Below are 22,937 nucleotides of genomic sequence, written 5' to 3'. Positions count from 1 at the left end.
TACGTACCATGAACTACCTTCAAGCCATGCAATATTCCTAGGAGCCACAGCTTAGTGCAAAACTGATCGCTAACATCTCTCCACAGTGGGATCCTCCAGACTCCAGATTGTTGGGTATGTAGCGCCATCTATAGTGTATATGCGGAAATCCCCGGCTTGGATGCTCAGCTTTCGACGCTATAAAATTCTAACATCAAAGGAGATGGCTTTTATTTTAGAGTTTGCATGATACGAGTTTTTTCTGCGGTTCTTTCATAATGGCCACGATTGATGGCGTGCAAGGCTGAGCGGGACGATTCAGCTTCTAGATAAGTATAGATCCATGGATGGATGCATCACGATGTCGGAATATCTCCCAACGTATTCAGGTACCATACAGTTGAATTATTTCTTCTGGTGAACAATTGGGTTATTTAGTTGGCAGAACGGACCGACTAGTCGACCATATCGATCGTCAAAGGTATACTCATGTAAGGCTTAATTGTCAAAGACGTTGTCATCAAATTAGTAAACATCACGGACCGTTGTATATACTGGGCATATCCAGGCTAGTCTAAACCATTTTCGATTTCAAAATAGTTCTCATTCTCGACCTTTAATTGGAAGTTCTGCTTATCTGAATCGTTATTTGATGTTAATCACTCACTTAAAGCACTAGAGAGCGTTATGCGTCTACACTGCCCGAGACTTCGGGAACATACGGGACAATGTTCATTGAATCAGAGTCAATGTTGACACAGAGATGCAGAGAATATATCGAGATCGACATAGAGCCAAACTTGATTTTTAATTGTGCGTTTTGACTGGTCAGTGTACGAAGAGCTGATTGAAGAATTCTGTTGAGAGCCACGGGTTAGGGTGATTTGGTAGCGCATTAGGGCTTCAACCCATCACGCGCGCTGCAATTGACGGTTCAATCGAGCATATACAAGCTCTTACTTTAGTATATCGCTCATTATTAAGACAGGTCAATATTGAAATGTATTGAATCAATGTCATGATTTTTCAATATACTCTCGTGTCTGCTGTGAGGGAAAACGACATTCAATGCCAGGCAGTTATTTGGATGCCTAGGAGGAAATTTCCGTTTTTGGAGATCATGGGCTTGACCACGTGCCGTGAACCAGTAGAAGAAAAGCACCCCGCATCATTCTTCGTATTCAGGCAATGATGATTTTAATCCATCGCGCGAAGAAAATGTTGGCTTTTGATATAATGAAAAGTTTGGGTTCAGTTCATCCAATTCAGAGTATCGATTCACAGCTACAGCGGACAACAGCGAGAAGCCCCTCGACCACAAATACCTCTAAGGTCAATTACATACAAAAGGGGAAAAAGAGGCTACAATGAAGATAGTCATAATAGGCGCAGGCATATCAGGCCTGACATCTTACCTCTCCCTAAAAAAACATCTACCTCGACCTTCCGCCCCAGCCTCAGACCATGTCTACACCATATACGAAGCCTATGACACAGACAAGGACAGCACGTTTGAGCAGCGCTTATCATCTTCCGAAGCTGGAGAAGACAGTCTTCACTCTTCAACTCTGGTCGTTGGCGGCGGCTTAGGCATTGGTCCCAATGGCGTGAATGTACTTCGGCGGCTTGATTCCAAGTTGCTCAAAGAAATTGTTGCGGGTGGTTATGTGGTGTCCAAATATAACATGAAGTCCAAACATGGAATACTTCTTATGAGTATGGACTCTCAGGTTCCTATTTCTGAGAATGATCACTACGTCAATGGTCATGAGAGTGGGAAAAAGATGATCAATTCAGTGGCTATCAGCCGTCATTCATTATGGCGTTGTCTGCGCACCCGAGTTCCTGATGGAATCATTATCAAAAAGCGAATCTCGCAAGTAGTAGCAGGCTCATATGATGAACCAGTTATTGTCAGATTTGAAGACGGCAGTAAGCCAGTTGAAGCCGATCTGGTAATTGGAGCAGATGGGCTTCGGAGTATCACCAAAAACGCATTATTCCCGGATATCAAAGGGGATATCTATCCACCTCAATACGAGTGAGTTTATCCATGTGAATAAGACAAGAAATTCACTAATACTATGGGTAGAGGCCTTGTGGGCATTGGCGGCTTCATAACTCTGACGCCAGACCTTCGCCAAAATGTTGGCAAAGGGACAATGACTTTTGTATCTGGCGGCAACGGGTTTTTTGGCTATTTTCCAGCTACCAGTTCTCCTTCTTCTCCTCATAGTGACTCGATTAGCCACATTTCCGAACCAAGTGACCAGCTAGGATGGTGGTCAACTTACGCAATGAAGAAGTGTCCCACAGATCTGCGCAACGTCAATAGCGGAGAAATTATCAAAGAGTTGCGGACCAGGCACAAACACTGGGGCGATCCAGTCGTACAAAGAATAATTAGCGATGAAGCGTTAGAGATCAAGCACATTTATCCAACCTGGACCGCTCCCGAGATTCCAACTTGGCAACGAAATGGTGTGGTATTGATCGGTGACGCAGCGCATGCATTACCCTCGACTTCAGGACAAGGATCATCACAGGCTCTCGAGGATGTGGAAGCTTTCAGCTTGTTTCTCGCCAACGAACTACGCAATGCCTACACAAATCCACTCGCGTCACAAGTTGCTACTGAGAGGGTAGCAATCACAACAGCAGCCAAACGATATGTCGAACTGCGGAAGCCGCATGTAAAGAAGATTCTCGAACATGCCAAACAGATGCAGGACAACAAGCGAGACAAGTCTCTCTTTGAGGAGTATCTCATGTACTGTGTCATGTGGATTATGGGTTGGTTTCCTTCTGTCGTGTCGAAACCGTTGATGGAGGTGGCTACGTATAATGTCAAGGATGAAGTTGACAGGGTGCTTGGAAAAAGTCGGTCCAGGTAATCTGGTACGTTCTTATTCCTTTCATCAACTGAGATAATCAGTACTGATTCAACAGTCATACTGTTCTCATGATGTTCTAAAGTAACACGAGTTCATTATCTTATTCCTTTAGTGGATAGGGTATATTCGAAACAGAAATCCGGTCATCCTTCCTAGGTAACTATCTCTTTCTCATTTTTATGCGTTCCAGTTCAATGGGAAACCACAATCTGTGGGGATTCCAATCAATAATATCCTTTTACCTAGGAATGGTTTTCATTCGGCGTGTGATTGGCTACTTGTGCATTAGTCTATGTTTCTAGATTAGGATACAAAACCACTTCTCCAATTCTTTTATCATCTCACAAAGTACTGCGAGTAATGACTCTTATAAAATAAACACTGGATGTAGATGTTGCAGAGTTGAAATTCAACATTGGATTGAAACTGCCTTCTTTGCTCCACTTTTCTGTTTATACATTGCTTAAGAGTGTCAACAAGCCATACTTCTACCCACCATCGATAACCCCTGTACTCGATTGGGCAAAATCTAGTTTCAAAGACAGTTCGAATGTTTGATTACCACAATGAATGAGCTACTAAAACCAAGAAACATGCTTTGATATTAAAGATTGCTCCTGCAGCTCGAGTATCTTCGCCAATCTGTCCAACTTACAAAGATTGATTCAATATCTATATAATGTCAAACGTTCATCCAGTGAAATCTCAATTGCCAAAAACATGGAGACCGGGGTACAGATTCAAATCGAACGTATTTTCAGCGGGGTCGGCTCATTAGAAGACCTTACTGCTAATCACATCGCTGAGCTGAGATGAGTCTCTCGACAGTCTCTTGTCATCGACAACCTAAGTTTGAGGTCTTTCCTATACCGTACTGGGACTGGGTGGGAAAAGTCGGCGATAGTGGTGTGGAATTCAATGCTCAGGATAAATGCATTATTCTAACAGAATACCCGGGATGGATACATGAGACTACTACCCATATGCGCAGTGGGCTTTTTATTAGTCTAGAAGACAGATTGGGTGCTCGTACTGGTTCATACTATGACTTGACGGGTAGTACTATTATGTATATTATTAGATGAGTCCTGTCATGAATAGTCATCCAGCCTTTTATCTCTTTATAGGCTATGAGCTGAGCGGCAGATCCATAGGGTCAGTAAAAGAAGCAGATATATCTCTAATGAATTTCCAGATGAATGGCCAATTGTGGTTCTGGAGGTCGGCATCTGTGAAACCACCCGGAAGCTTTATGCCGCGATAGTTGGAGAGTCTCATCGACAACAAACTATTCCTGATTTGGGCTAGCTCGGTTTACCCGGCAACCGCAACGGACCCAAACAACATCATCACATCAACACTGCACTCAAAATCTGCCAGAGTTTTATGTACAAACACCTTCCCGCTCTTTTTCCCCTCCATCACATAGCACAGACAAGAGACATGGCGCAGCCTTTGTCCCCCTTATCGCCATCTTTTGGCAACTCTCGCGCACAATCACCTGCATATGCTCCGCCGTCCGCCGTCCGCCGTCGACGAGGAATTGACGAGATAATGTCGGCGACCGATCAATACGATAAGGAAAATGCCTCGCCGAAACCTGCAAAACGTGCTTTCTACTCATATGACGGCAGTGCCGACGATGAATTAATTGACGATAACAATGAAAATTACAACAATCTGAAAATTTCTACTACACCTGCTCGAAGCAATCAAGTCAACAACATGGATGACATTGGCGATGATATGAGCGCTGATTTTAATGGTCCTCCGAGCTCACCATTTCAGTACGAAGCGCGTGATGATACTGTGGATATGCAGAGATTACAAGCCATGACCAGGTCGACGGCGCGAAGCGCGACCACGTCGCCGCAGAAGAAGCAGGGTCCAGAAATCTATATTGATGAGGAAGATTGCGTTGATGAGATCGATACCACTGAGCAATATGATGCTGGCTACCGATCTAACGAGTATGATGATACAACCACAATGAGTGACAACGACAACAAGAATGATCAGAACGACGGTAGCGTACTTCGCGTGGAGTCAAAACAAGTCGAGCACTCGACCATCGGAAATAGCTATATCGAAGAGAGACATAACGAAGAAATGAGCACAGTTGCCCACCACCATGAAGAGAGTGCTCATCCTGATGCAGCACAAGACAATGACACAATGGATGATACATGCTTCAGCACCTTTTCGGCCGTACCAAACGTTGATATGACCATGTTCGCCAAGCTTGGACAATCTCCCACCAAAAATTTTGGCGATACCATGGAATCACCTGCTGTTAACCGAACTCCAGGATACTATCGACGGTCAAAAGCAACAACGCCAGCTACAGCTCATAGGCGGGGGCTTATGGACGAAACTGATATCTCTCCAACCCCAAGAAGGAGAAATCGTCCTGGTAGCGACGAAAGTGTAAATCTGCTTGACTTTAACGACTCTTTCAACTACTTCCACAGAGTTTCTCAGCGATTTTCGATGTCGAGCAATCGTGCGTCTATGTCTCCTCGACGTCGATCACCGTTGAAACCTCGAGACCCAATGCGATCTCCAGCAAAATACAACTTGATAGACTTTGACATGCCACCACCTGCTACGCCGATGTCAATTCCATCCATCACTCCTCGAGAACTAGAATCTCTGAAGTCCGGCTTTCTGTCTGAAATTTCTTCGCTCAAGGCCACCCTCAGTGGCAAAGAAGCCGAAGTGGCAAGTCTTAAACAAGCTGTTGCTGACGCCGAGCGTCGCGTAGGAGAAGCACTTGAAGAAGTCCGCAATGAGGCGATTCGCAAGGAAGCCCTCGAAGTTGAACAGGCCGAGTGGGAGAGACGAGGCAAGGAAATGGAGACAGTGCTACGTGAAGTTCGAGCTGAGATCATTGACGGCGAACGAGAACGCGAACGCTTGACTAAGAAGAACGATGAAGCGGAGCGACTCAAAGAGCAGCTCGAAGGAAGAATCGTCGAGCTTGAAAGTCAACTGGATTCTGCAAAGAAAGCCGCTGCTGCCAACCCCAGTGCGACCACGACGAACGAAGACGGTGACAAGTCAGGCATGCTTACGCCCGAACAATCTGCGAAGGATGTTCAGGAAGCTGTGGAACGGGTTGCACGAGAATTACACACACTATACAAGGGCAAGCATGAGACCAAGGTCGCCGCTTTGAAGAAGAGCTACGAATCGAGATGGGAGAAACGTGTTCGCGAAGCCGAAAATAAATTCCGCGAAGCCAACGAGGAAGTTGAGCGTCTCAAGACTGAGCGCGACACAACCATGTCCGGACCCGTGAACCCGAGTATGAGCATGATGAGCGTTATGGGCCGGGACAACGAAGAACTCGAGACTGAAAATAAGGTCCTCGGAGCTCAAATCAAGGGTCTCGAAGAGCAATTATCCACCATCAAGCGAGATAATGAGCAGCTACACGCCGAGCTCAAAATGGAGCGTACCGAAAAGGGCGAACTGGTTGCCGCTGTCGATGAATGGCTCAATATGCAACAAGCTAATACCAGCCAACAACCCGCACCTCCATCTTCCCGCGAAGTCTCAAATTCATCAGCCTACTACTCCGCCAGCGAACAAGAGGCGCCCCTAACGTCCTCGGCCTCATCATCCTTCGAAACCAGCCCACGCAAGAAATCAATTGATGAAGGAGCCGCTGAACCCCCTTACCAGCCAACATTCAAACGCAGCATAAGCCGCACCGTACCTCCCTCAAACACTCTAAGTAGCGGTCTCCGCCCCCCATCATCCGGCACAACAGCAACAGCAGCAGGAGGAAGCAGCGGTATCGAGAAACGAAGCCGTCTAGGCATGTATGCCGGTGGCGGACACAGCACTGGTGGAGGCCATCATTCGCGACACAACAGCGGCGGAAATGGAGGTCGTTCAATTGCCATGCCGGCTACGACGCCGGGACGAAGTGGGATTATGAATTCGATTGAGCGTATGGGCGCTGGTGGACGATAAGACACGTATTGTTTCTCTTTCTTTCTTTCTTCTTAATGATTTCTTATTGATGATTGATGATGAGTGGAGTTGCGAGATTCGGATCGGAAAAGGAGTCATTGAGTTGATACCGATTATATCTTATTCTTCAAATCTTTCTAGTCGCAGTTTCAGTTCTTGGGTTTGTTTGTGATACCATACTGATTACTATTAGTGCAGTGAGTTAATGAGTTATGGATTTCTTGACTGTCTTTCATTCTTTGTGTATTTTGTTTAATAATCCAAGCTATGAAGAATATGTACATTGAACATTAGGTGGTATGATCGAAAACAATGCCTTTTACGTATCTCCAAAACTCGCTGAGGGAATCTCGAAATCAGAAAACAACGACGCAAACGCTTGGAACGTAGGGACTCTAGTCGAACCGACAAAACCAGATGATACTAGGAGAAGAACGAGATGTATGTGCACTTGAGATGGAATATGTTGCAACCACAAGGGATCGCCTTCCAGCTCAAGCCTGATAATCCTCCTCACTAACTATTACATGAATCACTTCACGTGGATGACTATCAGAAGCAGGAGGCCCGGCAGCAGCCAAACACGGCGCTACAGATCGCACTGTGACTGTGTCCTTGCGACGCCTGATGAACCACAGCTGAGAAGTACCGATCAACGCGATGAAGGTGCTACTCCACCACGCTATAGAGGTACAGCCACTGGCTGTCCCGGCGCTATACAGATAGCCAGCTACCGGAGGAGCGATTGTACGGCATGCCGCTCCGGCTGAAGCGGCTAGGCCGTTGATCTTACCCATGACGGAACAAGAAGGGCTGGATTGTTTGATCAAGATGAGAAGGACCGGGTAAGCGACTATCGAGAGAATGTTGCGGATCGCTAGGCAGGTATATATACCAGCGTAGACGAGGTTTGATGGGAGCAAAACGAGGAATGGAATGATAAAGTATGTGATAGGGTGTAGAGCCGTGACAAGCACGAACAGTCTCCAAACACCTAGCCAATCCGTCAAAGGGGCAAATATAACGGCTTGAATGAAGAGCGCCATTAGTCCGTCAACGGACATGATAAACCCGACAGTTCGTGTAGATAAACCCAGGCCACCGGAAATGCGTAGGAATGAATGAGGAATGAAATCGACCTGGTGCTTATCTTGGAGGAAGATAGGGAGGAGATGATCAAAGGTCATCGAGTGGTATGTGAAAATGCCAAGCGCAATGATGAACATCAGAACTTGAGATGTGAACGCTACTTCGTGTCGCGGGGAAGATGATCTTTCTTTGGAGGCCTCGCCATCGATACGCCAGCTTTTAGTTGAATGCCTATTGACTTCGTTGAACGTGCCGTACGATTCAGCGCGAAGGTCAACACCAGGGTTAGCTGTAGCACCAGCGGTAGCCATTAATGGTGTTTCAACATTCACTTTATAATCCAACTCTGATGATCGTGGCTGAAACTCGGGATGAGTCTCCTGCAGAAGTATGGCGCCTCCAACGATACTAATCAAGAGAAGACCAGCACAAAAGAGGTTAGGCAAGAGGAATGGGTACTTCGCGAATATACCATATGGGGAGAAGACCGACGGGAACCCTTCAACGGGTTTAGCAAGTAATCCTCCAACGGCTAGATGCTGTTAGTATGATACAGTAGAATAATTAGAAGATGCTTACCAGGTCCAATAATAGTACCGATCGACCAGACAAATGGCATTACAGCATAAGCCCGAGCTAGAAGGACGTTAGCACAGTATATTATATCAAAGTTCGATATGACTTACGTTCATGTTCCGGACGCTTCACAAGCTCACCAACCATGGTCTGAATCACGCCAATGTTCCCATTAAGCACGCCACCAATGATTCTACCAAGGAGAGCTACCCAGAAAGTCGACGCAAACCCGACAATCAATAGCGAAAGCATCGTGCCAGCGCAACCGAGTAGCAAAACGGGTTTGCGACCAATGCGATCCGAAAGGGCACCCCAGAACATTCCAGTCAGGGCTTCTGCGAGCGAAAAGGCGGCAACTAGGATTCCGGCGTAGAAGGAGGCGTCATTGGGGTTGCCGACGTGGAAGTCTTGGACCATTACCCATGAGTATGGGAAGATCGAGGTGAGGGCGATGGGTTCCGCCACACGGCAGATGCCTACATTGTTAGTCATCAGTTGTGAAATGAAAGTGCAAAAGAGAGGACTCACCCAAAAGAAAAAGCTGTAGCGAAGGAAATGCATCGTCCTTCGAAATCGGTCTTGTCTGTGGCGTTGATACCATGATTCTTTTGACTCTTGAACAGTTCTTACCACTTCCTTGCAACCACGCAACCACGCAAGTAGTCCTCGTTAATCTTGTTTTCTTCCTTGACGACTGAAACTACGAGGTGAAAGTAAGATGTGGTCTTCTCTGCGTAGATTGCCTTCCTTGATTGCTTGTGTTAATCGATTGAGTTTGCAAATTCTTTTGTTATTTTCTTGCTCTTTTCCTCACAGGATATTGTCGGGCAATCTGTTCTTGAATTGTGTCTGCTGAGCTGGTTAGAATGGCAGTAATGAATTGACTGTGGAAGTGTATCACAAGGCAAAAGGAAATACCGAGGGAAGATCGAAACAGGAAGAAGAGGGGAAGATGTAGAAAGTAAAAAACTGTTCTGTGGTACAGCCGTTCCTTGGGTCTCGCCAGGAACTACGGGCAGCAAGACCGGCAGCTCATAATAAAGATGGCAACCAGGAAACAAAGCCTGGACTCGGCTATCGTTACGGTAATACAGTACTTTACGCTGTTTCTGTTCTACTTTTGGTTGGTTGAATGTAATTACATGTAATATAACGTACTGGTAGTGAAAAAAGAATCCATTTTGATAACATTAGCGCCCGTTTAGCCTTGCATTGGCGCCATTCCCCGCCGGAGGGGCAACGCTGATTGGTGTTGCTCGTGTTGTATAAACAGTAAATCAACCCCATGTGTCGAACATCTAATCGATTTCTTTCCTGTTGAATACATAAGAATTAAATGATTTTTCGAATGTCATTACGATACCTGCTTTCAATTTGTGAAGGAAGCGCGCTGGTGGGAGTATGGGGATATCGAAGTTCTAGCCATCATGAACTTGCGGCCCGGTGACCGCTCTTTTCGAAATGTGCTAGATCAAAGGATCCCTCGTATCAAGGCCTCGTACGTAATTGCAACCTCGAATGTTGGCTTTGTGTTGGTCTTGGTCGCGCAGAGCACGCTCCCCAGCGTACGCATTGTATGTGGTCCATTTTCATCCTGGGATAGAGTTTGCTTTGCTGCTGGGAAGCTTTGATACGATGTATCATGCACGTAACATCAACACAAGAAGGTCGAGATTGTACTATACAAGGACAAAGCATTTATGTTACTGCTGATCAGTCCCCCCACCACCATGCGAAACTGGAATATAGCTTCTTCGCTCTCTCGCAGCCTGTAAAACGAAGTGTCAACCGACAGGTTCCCACTTTCTTGATTCTCTTTCTAGAGTCAAACTCACCTCCACCCACCCTTGAACCCAAGGCCTGAGAACCGCCCACGCAAGCAGACCACTGGTCGCAAGTATAAACATTATGACCACGGCCTCATCTTTCCTCGAATCTCGCTCTATCATCCATCGTAATAGTCAGTCACAAATACCACCTCCAAAACTATCCACATATACAAGCCGAAGGAGAAGACGCACGAAAACAAGTCGCAATAACATCCTCCTCCTTCGCACCCTTACACTTCGGCAAATTATAATCTAAGCAAAATGCGCGATTGCAATCATTACAAGTCAACGCTCTATTGCGGCTCGGTGTCTGTTTTTGTTGTTTATTATCATCTCCGTTGTCCTTCGAGTCCTCGCGCACGTCAATTTCGGGTATAGCGTAGTCGTCGTCGAGATTCCATCCCCATGGTTCCGGTGATGCGGTCGTTCGCTTCAGTAGTCCATCTGACAGGTCCTTGTCTGTGTCTATAGGTCGGAGTTCGATAATTGTGCTATTTGAGAAGCAGGTGCACTTGCAGAACGATGAGGGCTCTGTGATTGCCAATTATCAGTATAAATCTGACGTGTGCTGAGGACGGGGGCGCGCTGACTTACTCGCAGCTAACACTCCTGTGATGTTTGAGAAGATACTCAAACAGAGTAGATAATGTAGAATTTGTAATAGGTTCTTCATTTTGATATGTGGGCTTGGAGTAACGACATTGAAGTGCACCCCGATCAATTTAGATGACGAACCAAGCTGCGACCGAAGCCGGGCGGACCATCGAAGCTACTCCGATAAGATATGGTCACGTGATCGTATATGAATATACGAGACAACGTAATGCTTCAAAAGTTTTGTTTCTTCTATAAGACGTAAATGTCTAGCTTTGAAAACTAGCTAACCACGACCCTTCAGCCCCTTGCGCCGATTCTCGCGTTGTCTCTTTTCCTTTGCAGCCTCACGTCTCCTCCGTTTCCAAGCTCTATTGTTGTCTCCACGGTTCTCCCAGAACCATTTCACAAAGTCACTTTCCTCTGGTTGTCTTTGGGGAGTTGCCTCTGTTCTTTGTTTCGAAGGAGTTTCTTGTGCTAATGATCGAGTGTGGTCATAATCATCATCTGTGTTCATATCCTCATCTTCATCGTTATCGATATCACCTTCTGATAGTAGAAGCTTGCGTCGATTGAACACTGCAGTATCCGGTGTGGGCGCACCACTTCTCAAATTTCTGATTTGGCGGTCTTGCTTGGAAAATGGAGTCAATGGCTCCAGAGGTACAGGTGCGGCTCCTTCCTCTTCCTCCTCCTCTTCTTCTCCTTCAATATCGTCGTCGTTTTCGGTAAAGAAAGAAAATGTCGGTTTCGGCGATTCTGGAATATTCTTCTCTGTTTGTGTACGCTTGAAAAGGGCTTCTAGAGGATGGACCTCTTTATTCTCTGTTGTCGTCTCAATGTCTGACGACTTGGTCCCGTTGTCAACCTGGGAGTTGTCTTCCTGGTCACTGTTGCTTTCGCTGGTAGAGTCGTCTTCATCTTGCTTCAAGTTTTGATTGGCTTTGTCTTTAATTGTCGCTTGTGTAGTACTTGTGGCCTCCTCCATTTCATCACTGATTGAGGAGGCGTCGCTGCTTGGTGAGTCTTCGAACTTGCTGTCAGACTCATTGTCAGACGCGCTATTTTCACTCTCTGATGACCCACTAGACGAGGTCCAGTCCAGTTCCTCGTCTTCCTCTTCAGACGAAGTCATTACATCAGAAGAAGACTTCTTTTTCTCTTTGACGGCTACTTTTCGCAACTTTGCCTTCAAAAGAGGACGTTCCTTAGCGCCGTCTTTCTTGCCTGGGAAATAGTCGGCAGTCTTAGACTTTTTGCTACCTGTCTCCTCAAGCAAATTGCCCGCTTCATCCATCCAACCTTTCCCTTCTTCGAATTTTGCAGTGATCGTCTTCCCACTGACGCTGGATTTCAGGAAAGTAGGATGCGTGTGCGTCTTCGCGAATTCATGGACTACCACTTCGTTTGGCGCACTGGACTTTTTAGACTTGGCCTTTTTCGAAGCTGCCTCAGACATCTTGTTCGGCGGCACCTTCGTCTTGAACAAACATTCTGCTTTCTCTGTGTATTTGGACTTGGGTTGTAACTTGGTCTCGGAGGCGTCTTTGTCGGCCTTTTTCTGTTTCTTCAACCTCTTGGCGCTCGCGGGCTCGGTCCATCCACGTTTCACACGTCGGTCGGCTGGTAGCTCATACCCATCGAGTACACTGTTCTCTGCGTCCTCCGCCTTTCTTTTTGATGATGTCTTTGTCGGCTTGGAAGACGCATCCTTCTCGATTTTCGTCGCCTTTTTCTTTTTTGGATCTTCTCGAGCCGCTTCAACTTTGAATTTTTTGCCTTTTAGGATAGACCCATTGAGCTTTCTCTTGAGCTTATCTGCTTCCATGGTAGGTAGGGTGACGAAGCCGTAATCGTTTTCTGGGAAGGTAGCTATATTGTGGAAGGAAATCTCGGTCGCTAGAGAGCGGATTGATGGATTGAGAACAGAATCCAGCAAGGCTGGCGTGAGAGGCGAGATATGAAGACGGGTCAGAGATTCTGTCATTGCAGCATACTGAGGTTAATGAATCTTAGTCGCCGTTTTCTTTCGTATCGTCTGCCGATTGATTGTTCTTGAAAACAAAGGAAGTAAGTTTGAGGCTCAACGAATCGACAGAGAAGCGCTCTTTGGAATTCAATAGCCGTATTTCAGGCCAAGAAATCTTGGGAAGAATTATGCAAAAGACCGTCGAATAAATTAGACATTAAGTCGAGCTTGAGTGAGCACGAGGCAGGTGCATGCAAAACCTATAATTTGGAGACAGAAATTATTTTGGCACTAGCCACAGCTCCGTTCCAGGCGGTGAGGCATTTATCAGCCACACCCAGCCGTTGTCTACAAGACGTGTGCCTGAATGTTAAGGCTACGCCGGTGTCGGTCGGCAGTTTATCGGGGGTTTCTCCCCCAGCCGGATTTCTCTCCTGCACAGCGCCCGCCTGACGTCAATCACTCCACACCTACGAAATGTCCAGGCAGATCGCGTCTAGGCCCGAGGTTGTCTGGAGGTATTCTTCATATGGACCATTTGAAAGTCCTCTACTGGCTATTCATGATTCTCATGCCTCAATTGTCTCACTTCTGAACTTGCTGGTAGGGTGTTGGTGATGGACCGAGTCAGATGAACGCTATCCGAATCCATCCAACATGTCAGGTATATTTCAACATGGAGATCGTTTCGTGACCTCTCGCCATCGTCATATCCAGCACTCAATCATTAGATAGATGAATTCGCCGATCAAATTGACCATATCATCACGAGCCTCTACCCATGTTCGTTGACTATTCAAGTGCAATGTTGTTATGGTCACCGGCCACTTTATCAGTCTCCCCACTCGCAATCTCGCAATCGCAATCGCAATCGGTGTTGGGCTCAGCACCCCAGCCTCAGCTGATAGCAACAGCCCTACCTGAGATGATAAGCGGGACAACAGTAGAACTCTCCTGCCCAAACCAGGCATTGGGAGTTGCTCTCTTTTCAAGATTATTCGGGTTCATTATTCTAGAGTCGCGTAGCAAGTATTTTCGACTTAATTAAATCCCGACCATTAATTGCAGCTGCTGGGAGTGGCCGCATCCGGCCATTCCGCCCACGCCACCGTTCCCGCTCAGCCTGAATTACGTTGTTTCTAGCGCTGCAGTGGAGGCCACCTTAGTGCCCCTAGTCACCCTCCCGCCTGCCTTCCCCGGCCATCACTTTGACACTCACGCTCTCCTCTGTTTGTTTCTCGCTCACATGGCCACACTTGCTGAATGAAGCTGCTCGTGCTGCTTGACTGTCCCACCTTAACATTCTTATCAACTTCGTCACGACCTCTCTCCTCTGTCTAAAATCATCGAAAGCTCGTCTCGACAAGGACCTCCACTCTCAATGTGACCGGACCTATGTGAACCGGTCTGTCTCGCATTAGAGCTGTGTTTTGAGAATTCTATCATCTCCCAACTCAAACCCCGTCCAACCACCTTCGAATGAACACAGACAAATAGAAGTCGCGATGGGAAACTCTCAGACAAAGGAGGCGCGCTCTCCTCTGTCGGCGTCGAACAGAAATCGCTCACTATCCGACCAGAGCCGCTCCCCGTATCACGCTTCTCGATCACACCGCTCTAGTCGACATGATCTTTCCTTTCTCGGCATTGGGAGTGGATCAGGCGATCGAGAGAACATTGTTCACGAAACACGACGAGAAACAAAACAAGATCGAGAGGCACGGCGCCAGGAAAAGGAACGAGCAGTGCGGCTGAAGGAAAGGGAGCGGAGTATGAAGGAGGAGCATGTCGATGGCGGGTATTTGGTCACTCAAGGTGTCTACGTTGGGACGGAAGACTTCAATAAGGATGTCGTTCGTCAGCTTATGGTATGTTGTCGCGACGCGAATTTCATATAGGCGCAAAGCCGCTAACGCTATGTAGATTGAGAGACGTCTAGCACCATTCTGGCGTGGGCTGAATGATTTCTCAGAGTCATGGACTGAACATCAATTGATGGCTGCAGCCCGAGGTCTTCCTATTCCTCCACCCGATGAGATACCGCCCGAGTTGCAACTCACACCACCCGCAGAAAACACAGATAGTGGCCCGTCTACAGGCAGGGGCGCACAGTTTCTGGCAGTTCCATCATCAGCTGGACGACCACTATCTTCACATTCAGAGACTTCAAGCCTTCCAACACTGAGTCCTGCACAGTCTCTTCCATCACCTACATCACCAATCGCATCTGGCACATCTACTTCGCCACTTTTTCGAAGTCGCGCAAAGACTTTGGCTGCTTTGACAGGCAGCAAGAATAACCAACCTGTAGAGGTCGGTCCTCGTGAGATTATGCTAACCCATGACCCATTTGTGAATGGTCAGCCTCTGGAAGCTCATCTCTACAAAGATGCTAGCGAATGCCCGATTTGCTTCCTTTACTATCCGCCATATCTCAATCGTACCAGATGCTGCGATCAACCAATCTGCTCAGAATGTTTTGTACAGATCAAGCGACCAGACCCGCATCCTCCGGAACATGGTGAGCCACAAAATCAGAACGCCAGCGCCGAAAATGGGTCGAGCGAAGAGCGCAGCGGTTCGGATCAAGAGAGTCAGCTTGTGTCTGAACCCTCTGCGTGTCCCTTTTGTGTACAGCCTGAATTCGGAGTCACCTACGCTCCTCCCCCATTTCGTCGTGGTTTAGCTTATGCGGGCTCGAATGGTCTCGCAGCGGCTTCAGCTACTTCTCCTTTATCATCCAGCTCTTCTCTTGGTTCGATGGCTTCACCGCCACTCACAGGACGTCGCAGAGCAACATCCCTCTCTGCCAGCGACCCGACTGTCATTACAACTGACAAAGTCCGACCCGATTGGGCGACAAAATTAGCCAATGCAAGAGCACATGCAGCTCGTCGATCGGCAGCTGCTACTGCTCTCCACACTGCCGCATATTTGATGAATGCGCCGGGCTCAGAGTCACGAAGCTTTGGACGCCGTGGGGTTTTAGGACGAGCTCGAGGCACTAGCTCCGGCACTCAGACCCCGTCAACTCGACCTACCGGATCGCCCGCCCTTCATGCACTCGCATTCCTTTCAGAACGGCGAGCCGTTGCCGGTGAACAGCCGTCAAATCCAACAGTCGCTACCGTAAATACCGAAGGCGGTGCATTGGCACCCCCAAGGGATAGCTCGAGACGCAGTCGGATCGACGACTTGGAAGAGATGATGATGATGGAAGCAATTAGAATGAGTCTAGCGAGTGAAGAGGAACGGAGGCGAAAGGAAGAGAAGGAGATACGCAAAGAAGCCAAGAAGAGAGAAAAAGAAGCAAAGAAAGCGGAGAAGAGCATGCGGAAAAATGCTGCTTATAGCAACAGCCAGGCAAGCCTAGCACTTCGAAGCAGTGGGACCTCGAGTCGTGTGGACAGTAGCTCTTCATCGATAATGGGGGAGGATGGGCCAAACTCGGATAAGGGAAAGAAAGTTGACCGGTCAGCTTCAGCCCCTGCAGTGACTGCATCGAATGATCTAGAGTCAGGAGATACTAGTGCGACGACGGCGACATCTACCAGACAGCTTCTCAGTCGCAATGACTCAGACTCCTTCACGCAACCCTCGCCTACTGAACCATCACGGCCGTCGCATTTACGCCATATGTCTACCGCTTCATCGACATCATCCTCATTTGAAACGGGGACAGCCGAAAATCCGGATACAGGTGCAGGTTCATCCAACCCGGCCCTTGAACCATTATTCAACTTTCGAAGTCTCGCAGCTGTGATTGGTGATGAGGAAAAGTCCAATGGCGTTGCAGAGCATGCGGAACACGTCGAAGACGCTGCCCAACAGCAGTCGTCTACAATGAGTATTCCCACAATCTCGAAAACACCTCCAATTGAGGATACTACTCATCAGAATAATGCACCGCTGGCCGATATCCAGTCATCTCTCCCTTCGCAAGATTCTGTTCATAGCATCGCCCCCAAAGAACTCAACGCTCACTCAGTGGAAGTCTCGCGAGAGACGACCGTCTGATGGAGCCTCAATTCCATATTTATTTACTCCATCACTTCAGCTGGCCTGTACCATTCTCATCTTCCTGAGCATCAGATTGATCCAATTTTTTGCCTTCATTTCATCCTAAACCTCAACGTTTCCTTTCTCATCATCTGGCCATGATACATACATACATTGAACCTACCCAACAGCATCCCCACATACATATCCATGTACTTTTCCTATCTTCCCTCCCCTTTTTCTACTTTTTTTTTTCACATCTTCTTGGGCGGCCCTACCTCGATCGATCCCTTCGGTTCTTTCCATTGAGAATGAATGAACGAACGAATTGATACGAAGATCCATATTGCATTTTGTAGCCGGGTTTCTTGTCTTTCTTTCCATATTTCTCTATGTTGTGAGTCTTTTCTCATTTTTGGGTATTTAAGTCTTTCATTGGTGAAGGGATCGGTTTAACTAGGTGATTAGTTATTATTGATCGGTTTTAGAGGTTATTTGCATTTGCATTTGCATTTGAATGAATGGAAAAGATGTTTGAAAAGTAAAAACAAAACGGGCTATAAACGCTCCAAGTATATGGGGCCCTATACCACAATGTCCCAAAAAGATATATAATGTTTAGGGTATGGTAGTCTAAATAGATCCGAGCAAAGGACCCTGTCCCTCACTGGCTGATTGCACCCATTTCTGTACTTCGCATCACATCCCTCGGTTAGTCCCGTAAGTATAATATAATAAGTCGTTGGAAAGAGACGGAGGAAGAAACTTACTCGAAAGCCACGTCTGCACAAATTCATGCTCATACTTTTGCGTATCCGCTACTGGTTTCGGGGGCAGAGAAGATGTCGTCTCGTTCGGGAATAGGCCGTTCTCATCCCCTAAACATAATCAGCAACCCAAAATAGCAATCTTGAGGAATAGGGTAACAGGGTGGGTAGTTTACAATGATGGACACCGCCCTCAATCTCCACAAATGGTCGATTTAATGTATTCCGTCTCCTCGGGCCAGGCGCATCATCCGCGAAGGGCGTCGCTTCTCTCCATGGATCCGCTTTCCCGCCTATATATGCAAGCCTTGAATATGAGAGGTTGAAGCCGCCATATCGCTGGTTTATGCGTGCATCCACGTCGGGAAGAGTGCTGATGTTGAAGGCGTATTTGCAAGGAAGACTCAGGTAGTCGACTGTGATGGAGCGGGATATCATTGCTGGTTTGGAAGGGGGTGTGCCGCTGCCGGTTTGGAAGTAGCCCCATCTAATATTGGTTCGCAGAGTGGTTAGATCAAGATATGGAAAGTGATATGTAGGATGATGGCTTACTCGGTGCAGACTTGGTATTCCCAAAGTCTCCAATCTTGGGTTAGGTCATCCTGTTTGTAGAAGGTTACGTTGTGGGATGAGAAGCATGAATCTGCACTTTGGCCTTGGCCGATACAGGGCCAGACTACAGTCTGGTTCAGCCAGCCCACAAAGTTCAGTAGTTGAGTCGTCAGTTGGCTACCCCCTTGACTAGCATCCCACCCTGCGGCAGCGACGAGCTCGGTTGCTTTTTCGATCTTATCGCTTGAGGTAGTGTCGTTGTAGAGCAGAGCGTCTGTAACAGATATATTGCCGCAATATTCAAAGAAAGTTGGATCGTTAACAGCGGGATCCCAATTTCTTCCCTGCCAAGTTGACAACGGATAGCTTAGAACGTTTGCAAAGTCGTCAACGTAGCTGAGATCTTCAAGACCGAATAGTGTTTCCAGATCTTTGATCGCAGTGGTATTGGACGCAAGATTGTCGAGAACACCGGTCAGGTTTTCAACGGTGCGAACACAATCTTGAGGTGCATTTCGCCGTATGGGCTCCCAGTACTGCCAATAGTCCACGATAGCCTCTGTGACTGCTGAAGATGCAAGAGCGCCAAAGAAGACTTCTGGATATATCAGGCGCAGAAAAGCAACCATTGCACCGGCATATGAACCTCCATAAGCAATATAAGGGACATATTCTGAGGTAAGACTTTTATCTTCGAGGCCAGGATATACGATATTTCGCGCAAAATATGCCACGTCGGCGAGGGCTTGTTCTGTTGTCAAGAAGCGCAGGCTCTCTGTCGAAAAGTCCTCTGTAGGAATACTTGCGCCGTAGTAACGATGCTCAAGAACGACAGCAATACCATTTGTCAATTGTGCCAGCTGGGCGATTAGTCCTTTTTCTAGGTAGGGCAATCGATCTTCGAGTATCAGTACCTAGCGGTGTAGAGAAGGGTATTCGGGGCTTACCTTCGCCGGAGGTCTCTCCGCTTTCTAGCAGAAACACGGGCCCTCCTTCTTTGTAATGGCTAGCATCAAACCAGTAGCGAAGGGGAAAGGTGTCACTGCTATGAGGTTCGTATCTCGATTCATTGTGGAAGTGGTCTACAGGAACAGACAAGTTGTAGGAATGAAAAATGGTTGTCGAGCTGTCGGCTTCTGCGCTTAAATATTGCCCGTCAACTCCAAGAGTACTTAAATATCCCTGTGTAATTGCATTATGTGTGAGTCATGTTCACGATACCAGTGGTGGTTATCTACCTTTTGCCCGAATCCACGATGCACAGTGGCGAGACTCGCGCTTGCTACTTGCACCAGAGCAAGAAGAAACAGCATCCTGACTGTCCTACGTATTCTTACTCGAGGATATCAGCAATTTCGGTCGGACATGTATCGCGGTAATTCGTGGGATTAGAGGCTCCGTTATATGTAAGTAGCAGCAGAGATAGCGAGAGATGGAGAGCTAGTAAACAAGCACCGGCGATCACGGCTGATGCCAAGCCTGCACCCAGTCCTTAGTCACATTTTGTAGCGCGGGGTGTTTGGCACTGTTTGCTGGTGAGAAGAGTCAATCGGCATATTGGATCTGATAAAAGGCAGAACTAGACGTGTCTCCTGTGCAAAATAAGAGTCAGGGAGAAATGAACGAAGAGGGTTTTCTCGAGTGCTCAGCTCACGAACAGACAAAGTTAACTATGATTGAAGGTGCCTAAGCAGCCCAAAACAGAAGAAAAGATAAGTGGGTCCCTCCCGCATCATACGTTCGCAGCAGCCAATCGAAATCCCGCAAGCCACAACCAGGGTTGTTGTCGTGGTCCAACGCGACAACCTCCCTTCTTTCATCTCTCTTCGTCCTATTTCTTCCCTCATAGTGTCGTCTCGTTAGAACTTCCGCCTCTCTAATCCATGTCCAGGACAACAAATGCACCAGAACAAGGGTGTGTTCGTTTAATGACGTTTCCCCCGCCTGGCATTTGAACGCCAGCAAACCAGAGAATCTCCCCAGGTCCACCTGCCAATCCAGAGCGTTTCATGATCATTTTCCAGTCCAATAACATTGGCTACAATGCTACATACAGTGGTCTGAAATTACTACAACTCGGTCTGAGCACATCGATCAACCAGCAATCTGGTCGTTTGTTTACATGATCTTCTGTTAAACAAAAATAGCCCTTGCTTATCTCTAATCATCGGCATTTTCTTGATATCATCGTGGCTCAGTTGTCAAAACATCGAGTCATTGATCTTTTCCCGTTCCTGGAATTTCGAAGAAAAAGAGTTTCTCAGCCGAGACCCAGCCATGGCTCCTCCTGATTTAAACTCGGTTCCTCCGTCTCCCCTTCTTCGTCATACTTCCCAACCGCCAGACCCTGAGCTCAATTCAACTTCTTCCATCACACAGCGAGCATCTCATGTTATGGGACCTCCACCCATGCCAGCGAACGCCATGTCGTCTGCTATTGCTAGCGATCCTGCAAGCGCAGGTTTTGGACCAGGTAAGTTTGTATATAATAAGGTCTGCGCATAGCGAAAGTATATACTTACAGTGATAGGCCCTCTGCGTCACCCCCGTCCTATGACCGCCGCTGATTTGCATCTGGTGTTGGAAAAAGAACAAGAGGCAGTGGTTTGTGTCTCCTACGATATCGATCTGGAAAAATGCTAATACAAACCCCACATCAGGTCAACCGCCTTACAAGGGAGTTAAGCCAACTCAGACAACAAACGGCGTCCGTTGCATCGACGGCATCTTCTACATCAACAGGGTTGACTGATACTGTGGAGGCATCGATATATCCTACGTCATCCCGTCAACATCGTTCGTCCTCCAACCTCAGTTCCCACATTCCTCCCGGATCGGCAGCATTAGCAGCAAGCGTTTCGAGCATTGCCCCTTCTCGCGACACTGCCCTACCTCCGTCACGTCCTTCAGGAGAGTTCACTCGTGCTGGACGCAGTCGGGAGCCATCTGTCACCTCACCGCGTCAGCCCGTGTCGCCCTACGGTGACGTTGGCTTTCAACTCCAATCTCAGGGCCAGCAGAGCCATCGCAGCTCCGTATCACATTCCCACTCTGCCCATCCGCCAGAGGCCCGACGTTCGACCTCGATCTCGTCGACAGCGGGAACTCGATTTGAAGAGACAGCACAACACCGAGCAGAGCTTGAATCTGTCAGAAGAGAGAATGAGATGCTTCGGCGACGGGTACGTGAATTAGAGCAGAACCTCAGAGCTTATCGCGACTCGCATCCACAGTCTCCGGATGAGTCATCTACCCATGGCATAGTGACTGGCATGCGGGATACCTCATTGTCAGAGTCGTGATACGTTACGAACATTGGAATTTCTCTTTTGTCTGCTTGGGTAGAAGATTGCAAAACTGATTGGTGTTTACAAGGATGGACGCAATCATTTCTTTCTCTTTTTTTTTTCTTCTCCTCTCTTCCTTTCTTGATTTGAAGTCTAATAATAGCTACAATTAATAGCTGCCTAGACTTGAAGCTTAAATTAAACAGGCTGGCCTAGTTGATCCCAACGATTTCTGTTTTCCTATGTATACTGTGTATTTTCACGTGTCAAAAGTGTGGCTGGAGCGTAGGCAACTGCGAAAAATGACAACATCGGGTAAGCCCCTCTTCCTACGTCATGCATTTGTGGCGCATGCAGCTCCCCGCCAACAAGAACAGCGACCACCACGTCGATGACATCGTACGTTCTTCCCCTTAAATAACTCCTAAACCTCTGCTCGCTACATTCGTACCATCAATTCGATTAAAATCTCACAAAGCCACACCAAAATTACCTGATATTTACCAATCAAACGAATAACATGTCTGGAAGCAACGTTGTTTACGTCAAGGGCATCGCCCCTGCGACTACTGAGAAGGAAGTCCGCGATTTCTTCAGTTTCTGGTATGTTGATCCTGATCATCGACGATTATATTCTTACCATTCATCATCAAAGACTAACGAATGAATAGCGGAAAAATCTCCAACCTGAGCCTTACAGCTGAGTCTGGTGCAGCTGATGCTCCCAAGTCTGCTACTGTAACCTTTGAGAAAGAGACGTATGTAGTACCTTGGAGACGAGAGATCTTAATACTAATTATTCGACAGAGCCGCCAAGACTGCTCTCCTCCTTGACAACACTCAACTTGGCCCTGCCGCCGTGCACGTCGAGGCCGCTCACACCATCGACGAAATTGCCGGTAGCCACGCAGCCAGTGCCCATGAGGCCAAGGACGAGAACCAACACGACATTGAACAAGAAGATAAGCCCCGCTCTCGCATTATCGCAGAGTACCTTGCCCACGGCTACACCATCAGCGACCAAGCCATCCAAAAGGCTATTGCCCTCGACCAAAAGCATGGCTTCTCTAACAGATTCACTGCCGCCCTTTCCACCTTTGACGACAAGACCAAGGCCACCGATCGAGCCAAGGGTCTTGACGAGAAGTACAAGATCACCGACCAGGCTCAGAGCTCTTGGCGTGGATTGACCTCGTACTTTGAGAAGGCACTCGGTACGCCCACTGGCCAGAAGGTGCGCGATTTTTATGTGCAGACCGACAAGCAGGTCCGCGACATTCACAACGAGGCTCGCCGTCTTGCCGATCTCAAGTCTGGAAAGACTAGCGAGCAGTCTACTTCTGAGGGTGTGACTGCTCCGGATGTTGCCCCTAGTGCTACCAATACCAGCATTCCCGCGACTGAGGGCAAGCCTCTTTAAA

The 22,937-nt window shown here is 47.6% G+C and overlaps 8 protein-coding genes across 8 annotated transcripts; 5 read left to right on the top strand and 3 right to left on the bottom strand.

Annotated features, from left to right (window-relative positions):
* Positions 1-1,346: 1,346 nt before the first annotated feature.
* On the top strand, positions 1,347-2,873 carry BHQ10_004501 (uncharacterized protein; the record flags this gene model as incomplete). Its single annotated transcript, XM_040876874.1, has 2 exons — positions 1,347-2,020; positions 2,072-2,873. 2 exons carry the CDS (start codon positions 1,347-1,349, stop codon positions 2,871-2,873), a joined length of 1,476 nt encoding a protein of 491 aa, XP_040733005.1.
* Positions 2,874-4,316: 1,443 nt separating this feature from the next.
* On the top strand, positions 4,317-6,854 carry BHQ10_004500 (uncharacterized protein; the record flags this gene model as incomplete). The annotated part of the gene is made up of 1 exon (XM_040876873.1): positions 4,317-6,854. One exon carries the CDS (start codon positions 4,317-4,319, stop codon positions 6,852-6,854), a length of 2,538 nt encoding a protein of 845 aa, XP_040733004.1.
* A 494-nt stretch (positions 6,855-7,348) lies between these two features.
* BHQ10_004499 (uncharacterized protein) lies at positions 7,349-9,120 on the bottom strand (the record flags this gene model as incomplete). The annotated part of the gene is made up of 4 exons (XM_040876870.1): positions 7,349-8,475; positions 8,523-8,579; positions 8,630-8,995; positions 9,048-9,120. The coding sequence occupies 4 exons, from the start codon at positions 9,118-9,120 to the stop codon at positions 7,349-7,351; spliced, it is 1,623 nt and encodes a 540-aa protein (XP_040733003.1).
* A 2,108-nt stretch (positions 9,121-11,228) lies between these two features.
* On the bottom strand, positions 11,229-12,929 carry BHQ10_004498 (uncharacterized protein; the record flags this gene model as incomplete). Its single annotated transcript, XM_040876869.1, has 1 exon — positions 11,229-12,929. The coding sequence occupies one exon, from the start codon at positions 12,927-12,929 to the stop codon at positions 11,229-11,231; it is 1,701 nt and encodes a 566-aa protein (XP_040733002.1).
* Positions 12,930-14,416: 1,487 nt separating this feature from the next.
* On the top strand, positions 14,417-16,928 carry BHQ10_004497 (uncharacterized protein; the record flags this gene model as incomplete). Its single annotated transcript, XM_040876868.1, has 2 exons — positions 14,417-14,779; positions 14,835-16,928. 2 exons carry the CDS (start codon positions 14,417-14,419, stop codon positions 16,926-16,928), a joined length of 2,457 nt encoding a protein of 818 aa, XP_040733001.1.
* A 646-nt stretch (positions 16,929-17,574) lies between these two features.
* On the bottom strand, positions 17,575-19,542 carry BHQ10_004496 (uncharacterized protein; the record flags this gene model as incomplete). The annotated part of the gene is made up of 6 exons (XM_040876867.1): positions 17,575-17,597; positions 17,681-17,788; positions 17,854-18,164; positions 18,230-19,127; positions 19,177-19,411; positions 19,468-19,542. 6 exons carry the CDS (start codon positions 19,540-19,542, stop codon positions 17,575-17,577), a joined length of 1,650 nt encoding a protein of 549 aa, XP_040733000.1.
* Positions 19,543-20,506: 964 nt separating this feature from the next.
* BHQ10_004495 (uncharacterized protein) lies at positions 20,507-21,531 on the top strand (the record flags this gene model as incomplete). Its single annotated transcript, XM_040876866.1, has 3 exons — positions 20,507-20,702; positions 20,760-20,833; positions 20,890-21,531. The coding sequence occupies 3 exons, from the start codon at positions 20,507-20,509 to the stop codon at positions 21,529-21,531; spliced, it is 912 nt and encodes a 303-aa protein (XP_040732999.1).
* A 505-nt stretch (positions 21,532-22,036) lies between these two features.
* BHQ10_004494 (uncharacterized protein) lies at positions 22,037-22,936 on the top strand (the record flags this gene model as incomplete). Its single annotated transcript, XM_040876865.1, has 3 exons — positions 22,037-22,119; positions 22,188-22,274; positions 22,324-22,936. The coding sequence occupies 3 exons, from the start codon at positions 22,037-22,039 to the stop codon at positions 22,934-22,936; spliced, it is 783 nt and encodes a 260-aa protein (XP_040732998.1).
* Between the last annotated feature and the right edge of the window lies 1 nt (position 22,937).

Source organism: Talaromyces amestolkiae (assembly GCF_001896365.1).
Source record: "Talaromyces amestolkiae strain CIB chromosome Unknown scaffold7.1, whole genome shotgun sequence".
NCBI classification, from domain to species: domain Eukaryota; kingdom Fungi; phylum Ascomycota; class Eurotiomycetes; order Eurotiales; family Trichocomaceae; genus Talaromyces; species Talaromyces amestolkiae.
Note: the sequence above shows the minus strand (reverse complement) of the source record. Positions and strands in the feature narration are given on the sequence as shown.